The 14206-nt window shown below is 37.8% G+C and overlaps 1 protein-coding gene across 1 annotated transcript; it reads right to left on the reverse strand.

Annotated features, from left to right (window-relative positions):
* Nucleotides 1–1215: 1215 nt before the first annotated feature.
* On the reverse strand, nt 1216–14051 carry LOC136678778 (serine/threonine-protein phosphatase with EF-hands 2-like). Its single transcript, XM_066656914.1, has 16 exons — nt 14000–14051; nt 12924–13051; nt 12721–12775; nt 11949–12124; nt 11314–11428; nt 11185–11231; nt 10667–10833; nt 10298–10334; nt 8682–8831; nt 7976–8338; nt 7632–7817; nt 6723–6865; nt 5855–5961; nt 4311–4474; nt 3505–3592; nt 1216–3119 (listed from the first exon to the last, which is right to left on the reverse strand). The coding sequence occupies exons 1-16, from the start codon at nt 14049–14051 to the stop codon at nt 2827–2829; spliced, it is 2271 nt and encodes a 756-aa protein (XP_066513011.1). The 3' UTR covers nt 1216–2826.
* Nucleotides 14052–14206: the final 155 nt, after the last annotated feature.

A 14206-nucleotide genomic window follows, 5' to 3' on the forward strand; every position in this document is an offset into this window, starting at 1 on the left:
GAACTTGTTCAGGCTTTTCCCCCCACCTACACACTGCCAACTAAAAATGTCAGAAAACAACCCGGAGCAGGCTGAACACCCACATTCTCAGACAGGTTGTTATTGTGGCACACAATGACAAACAGCACAAATTTGGGGCAGGCCCTCCAAGAATCCACTCTAGCTCAACCCCTTAATTCAGAACATATCCGACATGCATTTAAAAACAGGTTAAGTTCCTGTTCTTTTTACAATTCTTTGAACGCCAAAGACTTATGTGCCTTTCTTAGAGCCTTGAGAAGTTTATGTCCAGCTTTAAATTTTGCATGCTATCCATTTGGCCTTTACACTTGACCTCACGATGCTCTAATCATGAATGCACAAACAATTTCCCATATTAGCCCAAAGTAACCTCCCTTAGGAAGGACACATATCCTGAGTCAGTGTAAATAGGATGCATGATACCTTGAGATAAAGATGAAGGTATGGTTATGAACCAGCTGATAAAAATGTCTTATATTTTTCAATAACTGTTTGCTTAATTAATCAAGTCTAATTATCAGGAAGTGCACTGGGTAACTTGTAGCTCAAACTCAGAAATTAAATGATAAAAGCAAGTAAAAACATCTTCAATCCCCCATATTGCCCATAGTTAATATTTTGAGATTGTCAGAATATTATTACAACCATTTATTTTAGACTATGAGGGATGCTTTGCAAGCGTTTTACTCAAGACATATCATTTGTAATAATAAACACGCTTTCAATTAATATAACACGGTTGTTAGGCCTCCAAAAGTGTTTTTGTCCTGTTCTAATACTGTAGCTACAGCGTCAGCACAACCTGCTGGACACAAGAGCAACTGAGCTGCTTTAAATGAGACAGTGATGGCGTTAAACCACACTATGATGTATTTAGTGTAAAATCAAAGCATAGCCTGCTCCACAAAAGAAACCAGAAGTCTTCCAATGTATTTGTTTTGCTGCAAACTGCCGAATAACTTCAAAAGAAATAACCCTACCTACTGTAAACATTTCTCAGAGGTAGGCATTCTGATTGACTCAGCAGTGTACCCTGCATTCAGCACAATCTTAACACTATCCAGCAAAACAAAGTAGCACCTCAGGTGTATTAACTCTGACAACACAGGGTGTTATTTAATTTTTATACTGAAATTGCATGCCTGCTTATATAAAGATGCTATGCATTTGTAATGCTTTGAAAAAGTCTCCCTGCTTCAGCCCAGTGCAATCACGAGTGAAAGTTGTATTCCTAAAAGGACACCCTTCTGTAAATCACATGCAGTGAAAATCCAGACCTATCAGTAAGTATGAAAGCATGTTTAATAAGCAATCAAAAATATATGCTTACTATTATCGACATGTACTGTACACAATACCTATGCAGTAAAACATTGTGGTTGCTTTCAAATTTGTCATCCATTGAAACTTTCTCTAGAGATCTGTAGAGCAATCTCTTCCTCATCTTAAAAATACTATAATACTATCTGAGATTGTCAAGTAATAGAGTACACCACACTCATTTAGTTATTTTCTGGTCAAAATGTGAAAAGTTATATTTTTTCAGTGTCACAAGAGTCATTAACAGCTACATTGTGAAAGGCGCTATATAAATTTAATTGATTATTATTATTATTATTATTATTAAATATAGCAGGTAGTGTTGCAGTCACACAGCTCCAGGGTCCTTGAGGTTGTGGGTTCAATTCCCGCTCTGGGTGACTGTCTGTGAGGAGTTTGGTGTGTTCTTCCTGTACCCGCTTGGGTTTCCTCCGGGTGCTCCGGTTTCCTCCCACAGTCCAAAAACACACGTTGGATGGTGGATTGGTGACCCAAATGTGTCAATAGGTGTGAGTGTGTGTCGCCCTGTGAATCACTGGTGCCCCCTCCAGGATAAGTGTTTACAGACAATGAATAAATGAATGAATGAATGCATTGTACTGGAAAACAATCCATTTTCTTTTATGTGATTGTCTAATTAAACTGGACTTGTGTGGCAGTTAGGTTTATTTAACAATTTACGTTTCTTTAAGAAATTTACATCAAAAACACATGATTGTTTTGTTTGTTGGTTGTTTTTTGCTTATTGCCTGTAGACTATTCCTTTATGTAAATGGCTGTTAAGGTGTGTTTTGGGTATGTGCTTCTATGACTGTTAGTGTCTCTTTGAAATAAAGCATAATGTCAGCGCCAAGAATTTTGGGGATTACAGCTGTTAATTATAGCAATAGTACTGACAGACTTAAATTTGTATTTGTATTAAAGTGCCAAAGATATTTGTTAAATAATTTATTTTTCTGACACTGAAAAATGATGTCTTGTATTTCATTTCCTCTTTCATGGGAAATAAAATATATAAAAGTGTATTCTGATGTTTGTAAAGAACTGGTTTTGTGGAAGTAAGGTGTTGATAGTCTTTGCAGTTTTTCTTTGACACTGAGCTCTCTGAGAATCAAAGATCCCACAGTATTTCCAAAAAAAAAAAAAAAAGATCCAGACTTTAGGACTGCAGGCATTTTTCATGGTGCCCCAAGCATCAAATATTCCGTGTAAGAAGGATTATCCATAAACCCGGCTGGCTTCAGATTGTTGGAACAGTCCTATCAGAGAAAGCGTCCACGACTCTCGGTCATGAACTCACTGACTCTTCCAAGCCTTGTGACCTTGAATCTCAATCGGAGCACTACCCTATGGAAATCCATTCTATGAATCCCTTGAAGATCCACTCCATTACTTTTGAGTATCAAGCGTACAACTCAAAATTACTTTTAACGGACTCAGATAACTCCATTGGGAACAGTTAAACCATCTATACCACACCGTAATTTACTGTTGTGGAGGCAGAAGTCCACCTTCTTTTTCTTCAGTCTGTGGAGGGTTTTCTTTCTGTGGTTCATCCTGGCCCTCTGACCTGTGCATGAATAGGCTTTTGCCCCTTTCCAGCATGTTCTTGTCAACCAGGCGAAAGGACTCCATGAACTCATCAATGTCTATGCTTCCATCTTTGTTTGTGTCAGTGCTGACCACCAAGTCATTGATGGCTTCTTCAGAAATCTCCATTTTCAAATAGACGCTGAGCAATTTCCATGTCTGACGGAAGTCCTCGAAAGAGATGACACCTGGGGTGAAAATACAAGATCATCAAAGAAAGCAAATACAGCCAAGAATGCTGACATAGATCCATTTAAAGTCAGGGTCCGTGATATGCTAGATAAGGTTTGGAGCCAGCACCTCTAAGATGTTTCTGTTGATGGTTTGTGATTGAACTTTAAGTTGTTGCATTTCTCAGAATTTAAGTTAAATTCAATTTATTTCATTATTTTCCTTTTTTCCCTATTGAACTCAAAGTATTTTAATGGCCACTGAGGCCACTGAGGTTAATGGAGGAAGAATATACTGAATATACTCTTTATATACTCTTCTGCAGCTAAAAAATTAACTGGTCTTCATATCTGTCCAAAGTTAATGTCTTCACTGTTAATAGATCAGACTCTGCTTACATACCTGAGTTGTCTGTGTCTACTATTCTGAAGATGGTCTCCAGAGTAGAGCGGTGTCTGTAAAGCGTCTCCAGCAACTTCTGCTCAATGTGCTGCACACAACAAATGAACAGGAAGATTATACACTAAACACAGCATGAAGAACAATGTGACAGTCCACATTTCTGCATGTGTATTATTTATGGTCAGAAAATGTTGACTCATTGTGAGACTGTCCCTGAGGTGCTTGGTCTTGCAGCAGAAGCAGTGCAATTAAGCACACTGGCTTCCCTGATATATTGTTTTGACTTTTTCTCTGAAGATCCCTTGTCGTTTTGTGTTTTCTTTCTCTGAGAAAAATGATAGCGAAAGCAGAGGTTTGCCAGAGAAGACAAACTCCCTGCTTGAACAGCAATGTTTGGGTAGCTCAATTACTTATCAAGGCTATAGATCAAGGGTGTCCAAAATAGGGCCCATCAGAACAGTCCCTGAGCCCTCTCATTCCTAGCTAATGAAAGAACAGATATTTTTAACCAACTCCTGATTTTCTTTTCATTACATTTTTAATCCTTTTATTTACAAACTTTAGAGTGTATTTTTATAAGAGCCATTTGTTCAATGCAGTGAGATATGACAATGTCACTATATCAGCTGTGTAGACTTGAAGATATTGATACTTACATATGTTGTATTTGATTTTCATGTAGAAATATATAGGGAATGTTTTTTACAGTGTACTCTGTTACTGTGCAACACTGAATGCAAGCAGAATCAAGTACTGAGACTGAACATGTCAGCTTTATCAAAGCACCCCTGTAAGCATCAGTGTACCTCACAGCTGGGCTCGTTTATGGCAAGATTTCGGATCCAGTTGTGGTAGTCCAGCATGTCGTCAGCGGTGGTGGTGATGAGCTGAGTGCTTAGCATCCTCCATGGCAAGTCCAGATGAAGAACCTGACCCACGGCACTGCCCCAGTCATTCAGAGAGATGAGGCCTGAGATTGGACACACAGGACAAAAGAGTTCTGTTGTTTGGTTCCCAAAGATATAACAATCTTTGGATTACAGCAGGATTTATATCAATATAATAGTCAATTAGAGTCCACTGCTATTGTGGATTTGACTCTGAAAGTGTAATTCCATCCTTCACAGGATTTGGCTCTGTTTTAGATCCTCTTAGGCTGCCAAGGCAAAAGCACAGATTGAGATTAAAGCAGCTAATGAAATGGTAAAAAAAATCTTCTGAATTCCACAAGGTTCTGAAATCATTGTCCCCTGCTTCTCCTTATATAACAGTAGATCAAGGAGACAGTGGAGCAGTGCATGTGCAGAAGAGGTGTCTGTTACACAATGTTGACTTTTGATAGAGATATCATTCAACCAGTAAATAAATTAACAGCGATACATTTTTGTTGTTTTGACTTCAAACGTCATGTAAAATTCAATGAATGAATGATTGTGAAATTTCCATTTTTTAAAACAAAATGTTTCTTCTCATCTCTCCTTTTTCAACTTATTGCTCATGAGCAGCTCAACACAGAGTTGCAGCATGTCAAAAAACACATGTTGGTAGGTGGACTGGCGTCTCAAAAGTGTCCAGAGGTGTGAGTGTGTGTCACCCTGTGAAGGACTGATGCCCCCTCCAGGGTGTGTCCCTGCCTTGCGCCCAATGATTCCAGGACCCACCACGTCCCTGAACTGGATAAGCGGTTATAGACAATGAATAAATTAATTAATGTTTTGGCCATGTCTCTTTACCGGCAGCGTTTGGTTCTCAGGCTAAAAAACAGACTTCAGAGACAAATGCCTCCCCTAGAAACAGTTCTAGATGTTTTATTAGATCTCTGTTAAATAAATCACTGAATTGCAACTGGCCACAACCCTTAACAAGTCAGCAGTTCAGCTACATTTCCCATGCATTTAGAGGACTTTAAAGTAAAGGAAAACAATTTTTACATGGTTCATCTGATGTGGATGTATAGTATAAACTTTCACGTAGAAATTGACATTCCACATTTTAGCAGTATCACAGGTTACTTTAAGATCTACTATGCTGGAGTACAGGGCCAGAATATAAATAATCATGTCACAGTCCAATTACACAGTTTGCAAGAAAAATTAACTTAAGTGAAAGGTTAAATATAACTCATCCAGATAAACATGTGTGTAGGGTGTGTACAAATCAATTTAAACAGCATAGAGAGCACAGACATAAAAACAAATTATCACTATATTTATGTGAAAGAAAAAAAAATAAAAGACTGAACAATATTTGTATTTAAGAAGGCTATAACATTAACAGGTTTAGACATAAAAACATAGTTAAATCATTTTGGGAGGATATGCCCTTCTGATTAAGAGTTTGTGTACTGCACCTTTGTTCTCCTTGTCATATTCCTGAAAGGCACAGATGAGGTCTGACTTGTGCGCAAACAGCTGTTCTCTCAGAACTTTAAGAGCCAAGTGCTCCGTCCGTCTGACGCTAAACAGAAACAAAATGATGGAACAAAGTCAATGAGCAAATTCTTAATCAGTGCCACACTAAACTTTAATTTATTAACTTTAATTTAAGGCAAATTAGAACTCCCCTGCTTTAAACAATGACAAATGTAAGTTTAAGGTTTTATTTAATCTCTTTTCTGCTGTGAGAATGTAACACATGGCACACCTCAAAGTGAAAAATCAATGACAGTAGATCACCACCTGCAGTACAGAAGTGGAAAAGCTTCACTCTATTGTTGTGAGAAGCAGAGCCTAGCTACTAAACACTGAAAAACGCTTACAGTTTAAAAGCCAGTTTTATGGACAACAGCTAATGAAAGCTTTTTTACCATTAAACAAAATGAAATGTTCTGGTTTTATTAAAACAAGAAAATGTCCCAAAAGAAAAGTTAATTGGTCAAAAGTATGAAAATGTACTGAGACTAAAGTGCAGTTTAATGGAGGCTATGCCACTAAAATTCAAGATGAATCACGGGAGATTCCTGGTCTCTATTTCTAAGGAGAAATATCTGAGGAATTATTATTAGAGACTTAAGTCTCCTTTCCTTTCCATCTGGTCTGACCAAATAAATAATCAGTTAACAAATTCTGAAGATATGGAATGCGATACAATATACAGAAATGTATATGGATGCAAGTAAGGTTGAAAACTTAAAAACAATTAGAAATCTTAATAAAACTTAAATCATAATCTGATTGTGCTTTAAACATGTGCTATTTAAAAAACCCAGCTCTGATTACCTTTGTCTGACACTCATTTCCCGGGTCATACTATTGGCCTGGAACTGGATGAAATAAGGCACTAAATCTGGACCAAGCCTCAGGAACGCCCCCCTGTTACTGCCCACTTCATAGTAGTTAGAGGCAGAAAAAATGGTGAGGACCTGCAAACACAGCATTATCTAAGTGAAACTAGAGATACAGATTTTCATCCATTCATGGTCTGTTACTGCTTATCCAGTTCATGGTACAGTGGGTCCAGAACCTACCTGCAATCACTGGACACTAGAGTTACATGTGAGAAGCGAGTCTGTATGTCTGTATTTTTTTGCATTTTTTATGCTTTTTTTTTTAACCTATTTTAGAGATATAAATAAGGAAAGATTATTACAAAATGGGGCGTCACGGTGGTGCAGCAGGTAGTGTCGCAGTCACACAGCTCCAGGGACCTGGAGGAGTGTGGGTTCGATTCCCGCTCCGGGTGATTGACTGTGAGGAGTTGGTGTGTTCACCCCGTGTCCGCGTGGGTTTCCTCCGGGTGCTCCGGTTTCCTCCCACAGTCCAAAACACACGTTGGTAGATGGATTGGCGACTCAAAAGTGTCTGTAGGTGTGAGTGAATGTGTGTGTGTGTGTGTGTTGCCCTGTGAAGGACTGGCGCCCCCTCCAGGGTGTATTCCCGCCTTGCGCCCAATGAATTCCAGGTAGGTTCTGGACCCACCCTGACCCTGAACTGGATAAGCGCTTACAGATAATGAATGAATATTACAAAATGTCAACATGCTCTTGTTGTCACTGACTCCTATTTCTACTGTTCAATGAATTAACCCCTCTGGTTTAGAATCACAGCATTGCATGACATCATGCCTTCCACGTGAAACAAATGGGGCTAGGTACGTTAATGGTGGATTTAACTGGAGATTAGGTTTACTTTGCGGTTGTGACAGAACTCATATCCATCTTGTTTGCATTCATGGGAGCGGATTATAAGCTGCAGGTTGTGTCTATTTAAAAACTCCTCAGTCACATTAGGACCCCAGTAACAGCCGCCACCGCGGACTTCATTGGGGATGCAGCCATCTGGCATCATGGGGTCACTCCACAGCAAGTCCAGAATCTGACCATAAAATACAATTTGACAGGTCAAAATCTGAGAGAAAATGTAGGCCTAATGCAGAATAGTCAAACAAACATGGATTTTAACACAGTTCAGTCTCCTCTAAAATATAACAAACCTAAACACAACAAAGAAGCGGTCTTAAGCAAACAGCCCACCTGTTTCCATTCATTGTTAATGTTGTCAAAGGCCTCCACAGAGTCTGAGTCGGATCCAGACGACATGGATGTACTGAGATGTTTGTAGGAGAGACTGAACCAAGGACGAGCCAGAGCTGCCTGTCTGCGACGGATCTCCAGCTCCTCCTCCATGGTCCGGGCCACAGTGGCCGAGAAGTCCTGCAGGGAGCGGCGCTGAAAGCTTTCTCGGGAAGGAAATTGCCTGTAATAAGTCATAGAAGCCCGTCTCCTGTTCAGTATACTGTATCTAGAGCCGGACAAATCCTCATCCATCTCAGAGTCTATTGAAGTCCGGGCAGAGTAGCTAATCCTCTTCTTTGGAGGCCTTAGAGCAGACACATACTGGAGAAGAAGAAGAAAACCCACCAGATTTTTAGCACTTTCCAAAACATAAGCATAAATTATGAAAGCATATATAAATATATCATTACAAACATATTCATCAAATATTAAATAAATGTATATTAATAAAACGTGATTTGTGAAATTTGAAAAAAGTAAGAAGGATCTGTAAATGATTTTGCACACTCGATATTTTATAAATAGCAGATTTTTTATTTTGGTTTATTTGTATTTGTTTTGTTTTTCTGTATTTTATCTGCATCAGATTACAGGATTTTCCCAAGGGCTGATGTCTGTTGAAGAATGAAATCTATGGATTAATTGGGTTTGTTTGTGTACTCACTCTGTGTCTGTCTACTCTGGCCACCAGGGCTAGGTCAGTGGTGTCTGAAATCCCTCCGTGCACTATCAAGACTTTCTGATCAATCACCGTAGCCAGTGGCAACCAGCTGAAGATCTTCTGCAGCAACTTCAAGATTTTTTTCCCGTGCATCTAAAATAAATACATAAATAAACACAAATAGTCCTCAGAAACTGATCATGTTCTTTAAATCAGTGCCTATGGTTTTTATACTGCTGAGCTATGTGCCTTTAATGTGACTTGCAATGAGGTGTTTATGCACTCTATTGTAATTTAACTCCTTATGTGGATGGACTGTTCAAAATCATGGCCAGCTAAGCCTGCTCAGAATCTTTACAGTTTAAAAATTGCTTGTGCTGGCAACTTCTAATGTATTTCATTCACAGAATCTAGCAAGAAGTGAAAAAATCGTAGAATTAAATGTAGAATTAAATTATAATTGCAGTCAAATACAACTATGCTTCTTTCATTTTCTGCATGTTTGAACCTTGCTTCTTCACTACACACAGCTTGACTACACAGGTGGACTACACACAGGTTGTGTGACTTGTTGTAGGCCCTGTACAAATAAGCATTTCATTCAAAAATACATGTGCAGAAAAATCCTCTTTATTAGTCATGTTTCTTTTATAGCAACAGTTTTTCAGAAAAGTCCTCCAGGACCTACTTGTTTAACATTATTTGGATGGGGATTGAGTAAATCTGCCCCTAATCTCTAGACTGAGTCACTCTGATTTCTACCATCTTTATTTGACCTAGAGAGGTTTGCCTGGACATTAGAAACAAAACGTATGTAAAATAAACTTGAATGGAAAAAGGAAAAAAGTCTTATCTTTGTTTACACTGGAATTAATGCTTTAAATTAAATATTAAGATTATTGTCACAAGAATAAAATATCACATTATCTCATTATTTGTCTCTTTAGACAAATAAATATCATGTATGGTTAATGTTCTGAATTGTTTTCACTGGCAGGTACATGTATGAAATTATTCTTAAAATGGCAGAAGAATGTCTCAAATGAGAGTTACTCTCAGTTTTTCAGCATCAGCTAAGTCTGATGCTGCTGCTGTGCCGTGGCATTCACCAGACCCCTTAATGAGAATAACACTTTAGTCAACAACTGTGTCACTGTGTTTATTTAAAGCCTAAGTAACAGTCAATACTGATGGAACTAAAGACGACTGATTCTCTGGGCCATAGCACTATAATGACAATGTAATCCTCTTAGTGTCAGACTGACCTGCATTTACTGTGAAAAAAACATGAGTTTGCCTGGTTAAAATGAAATGTATTACCTTTTAGGTTTTCCTAGACAGACACATGGAATATAGTTAGCTCATAATAGTGCCAATGTAGTAATAAAAATTCTGAATAAAAATTCATCTTTGTACCTACAGACCCCTCCTGCCACTAGAGGGTGCTGCTTGCAGTTTGCGTGAGCTGTTTTTGAGAAAGAGCAGTGGAATCTCTTTTATCTTTACATAAGGGTCATATCAGGTGCTCACGTACAAATGTAAACAACCTATAAGCGAATCCTAAGCTGAAGAATAATTAGGTATGTAAGAAAGTGCTGTAAAGCTGATAAAAGGCTTACCTTGTACTTGCCCAGCACTTCTTTGGTGAAACCATACCTTTAAATAGAAGCAGAGATATATTTAGAGCACTGCGCCTACACTGTATATAGGAATGTATTAATACAATGTCGTTAAATATATTATATATCTGTGTTTGTTTCCCTTTCCTGCAAATAGTAGCCTGTACTTTTCTGGAAAATCCAAACATTGCTGTGTGGACTTTCTGTGTTTACATTCAACCACAGTCAGGTCCTGATGTTGTATTGCAAACACCACCCCAACTCACAAAACACCAGAAAGTACCAAAATAATGGTATGCAGTAGTGCTGCATTGCTCAGTACTATGCAATATATTTCTAGAATATATATTTCTGTTAATTTTTAAATACCTCAGGTTTATTATGTGATCTTCATGATTTCCTCGATTAAGGTGAACTTCCCCAGGATACACCAATAAAAAGGCAAATAAAATGAGCAGAATCTCAATGGAGTCCTTGCCTCTGTCCACAAAATCTCCATTGAAAACATAAGCCTTTTCCAGTGATGGCATCCCATTCTACATATTTACAAAAAACATAATAATCAGTATTATAAATCACATTCCCAGTCCCACACCTTTATCTGGTCAAAAAAAAAAAAAAAAAAAAAAAGGTTTGAACACAGGCGCTTTGTTTTACATTAGCTTTATACAGCTTAAGTAATTTCAGTTTGGTTTGATGTGATATGCTCTGTTCTCACAGTAGTTGTGAAAGAAACCACATGACTAAAGCATTAAATTAATTCTTCCTTTTTCTCTACAGAAGTCTTAAAAAAATATACAGTAAATGTACCCTTGTATTTTGGAAGACAAAACAGACTGAAATTAAATGGCAAATAACCAACTGAAGAAAAAGAACACAGATCTTACCTTGTAAAATATTAGTAGCAAGTCTTCTAACTGTCCGTGTAAGTCACCTAAAATTAGAATGAATTTTTATAATGCTGGAGTGCAAGAACATGATATCGAATCAATATCTACTTGAATAAAAGTACTTACCACAAATTGTAATTTCTTTGCTATGGCAAGTGGAGATTCGGTTGATATTTGGCAAAACTCTGAGCAACTTCCACGTTTCAACAAGAAGTTGAAGAACATAACGGGAATGGAGCTGCTGCTCGGTAAGAAGAAAAAACAGACACTCAAAAAGATAAACGCACTAGATTTTAGACATCTGTTCATGCAATGGTTCTTCTGAAGGTAGTTATAGTTAGTAGGTAGTTGGTTGCCCATTAAAACTGTAACAGTTTTCACTCTTCTGAGGAGGTCTACACCAGAAATTGAAAAACTGCTGGGAGGATCAGGTTGCTTTGAGCCACATAAACACTGGCAAAATAAGGTACTGTTGTCAGATGGTTAGTTGCCACACAACCTCAGCTCAAAGTTACTGGTGGGAGCATCATGACTCCAGAGAATACAATTTTCTAGAGCTGACGAATTTTGTACACTGGAGAAATGGAGCTCCATCCAGTTCTGTAAATGTGTGCATGACTAAACAACTGGATCAGCAAAGAAAGCAATGCCAGTAAATGGATAGTCTGTGTTTTTCTGAGGCATGGTCTATTGTCATTTTGTCTATGAGAGAAAAGTTACATACTAAGTCTGAAAACAAATCTTTTAGTTTAAGCACCTACTTGTTTGTTTCTGAAGGCCTCTACAAGATCAGCAGCTTGACCTGCGTCCATTGGAAAGCTTAGCCGAGGACCTGAGTAGATTTCTGGCACCTCTATATTCCTGTAGTTGAAGTATCTCTCCCACTCTGTGTCCCGGCACACCTCATTTTCCCTGAAGATGTGAGAAATCAGGTTTCCTAGGGAGTGGTACATATAACATTAGCTTACAAATGGAAAGGTTTTCAAACTCGGTCTCCCTGTACAGTTACAGTTGCCTGTAATGGATGCTGCCAATCCACATTCTGCATGCAATACGGCTTAATAAGAGTCTAAACTAGACCAGACCTGTCACTCACCGGAAACGATTGGTGCATTTTGAAATAACACTATAACCACAGTAGAACCAATTACTGAGCAGCTGAAATCCTATAACAACTAAGAATGGGTAATTATATCACTTATATATAGTATAGCAATTTACCTCCTCAGTTCCCAAACATTTGCAGAGGTGATGCAACACAGTGGTAAATATGCACCATATTTCAACATTTCAAATTTTGTCTTTTCACTATTTTCATTTAAATTAAGGAGTTAATTTAATTGTACTTTAATTGTAATTTAATTGTAACCATTTGACTGGTTTTTAATTCTTGTTTATATTTTGAAGAGTCACAACATTTTGCAAATGAAAATGACATATTGTTGGAATTTATACCATTTATACTGAATGACACTAAAGACCACTTCACTAAAGGCTACAAGATTTCAAGGCCTGCACAGCAGGGGATCTTACGTTCACTGCTGGAGGGTGTGAAGTTGTCTACAAGGTAACCCAGAAAATTATACAACTGTGAAGAGAGAGAAGAAAAATGTTATTTTTTTTCCTGATTGCTAATACTGGCTAAGCTAATTTACAATACATTTCACATACACTATGCCTACCCATCTATCTACCATAAAATCGGTTTAATTTAATACAGGCACATGATTGTTTACTTTGATCTGGTCCTGCTGCCCGGCATACTCTATGGACTGGAAAATATTCCAAGTGTATCTGCGCCTCAACTCCATGCGAGCCACATACTGCCGGTACCAGCGCTGAATCAGAACCGCCGCTCTGATCGCTTCAGGGAGAATGGAACAGTGAATTCAGAATTGTTCATAATAAAGTATTAATTGTGATCATATTAGAGTGACTACAGTACATGTGGATTGATGCATTATGCTCACTTTAGGTCAAATTGAGTATTTTGTTTATTTTTATCATTAGAATGTAGCTACATTTTCTTTCAACAGTCTAAAGAACATACTGCAGGTCAGGACCTCAACAAGGCTGGACTTTTGCTGTAAATATTATATACAGTTTATCTAAAAATAGACTTTCTATTTCCCAGAATTCAGCTGTCAATTAGTGAGTAGTCCCTCCTTTATAATGTCTCTGATGTGACCCAGTCTCACTTACAGGCTAAAAATTATTGACCCACTAATCAGATTCAGGCTCACAGAGTGTAGCCCATAACAACATCTTGACCAATCACAAAAGGCTAGCCAAGTCCAACAGTAGGCCATGTCCTAGTTTGTCCAGGGGTAGCTGCGAAGGCCAAGAAAAAGGCTTCTGGAGGTCAATGCTTAGACTCTAATTAGTCTAGGCTGCTACAAGTGAGGGTAAAAAAAACAAGTGGAGGCAAATAGATAGAAATTGCTTACTTATAGCAGCTACACGTATGCATGAGGAGGAGGAAAATGTGATTAATCAAAATTCATTTTTAGCTACAACATATAAAAGTAGCTTGGACATTATATGATAAAAACTACATAAATCTGGCTATACCATTATAATGTTTAACACACTTAAATGCATCTAACCTATCTATTTCGCTAGTTCTAAAAACTGCACTGGGCCAAAAGCAGCATGTGCTACTATCTGAATCTTAACAGAGGACAAATCTAGGATCATATTTAATATTTGACTTATTCATACACTCATAACTGTATGTGTAAATACACACACACACACAATGTTAAGGGACATTTACAGGCTGTAACATGAAATATGCTACTGGTGTTGTTACCTTTGTCATATCTTTTATGGAAGTTACTTCCTTTTGTGACGCCACAGCCCATATCTTCTCCTGTAAAGTGAAGCATTAAATTTCATTATATAAAAAAGACCTAAACATTGCAAAGCATGAGGACTTAGCCACAAAATATATTACAAATAATCATTATTTAATACCATAAATCATTAATGTTATTTCTTTACATTTTGTACAATCAAT

The sequence above is a fragment of the Hoplias malabaricus genome, chromosome Y, assembly GCF_029633855.1.
Source record: "Hoplias malabaricus isolate fHopMal1 chromosome Y, fHopMal1.hap1, whole genome shotgun sequence".
Classification (NCBI taxonomy): domain Eukaryota; kingdom Metazoa; phylum Chordata; class Actinopteri; order Characiformes; family Erythrinidae; genus Hoplias; species Hoplias malabaricus.

What these genes read in the sequence shown, in the direction of transcription:
- LOC136678778 (XM_066656914.1), bottom strand. Translation starts at nt 14,051, where the DNA reads ATGGGCTGTGGCGTCACAAAAGGAAGTAACTTCCATAAAAGATATGAC. An exon ending in CACACCCTCCAGCAGTGAAC is followed by an intron (nt 12,125 to 12,720) that starts GTAAGATCCCCT and finishes ACCACTCCCTAG; the next exon opens with GAAACCTGATTTCTCACATC. An exon ending in CCAGAGTAGACAGACACAGA is followed by an intron (nt 8,339 to 8,681) that starts GTGAGTACACAA and finishes CTTCTTCTCCAG; the next exon opens with TATGTGTCTGCTCTAAGGCC.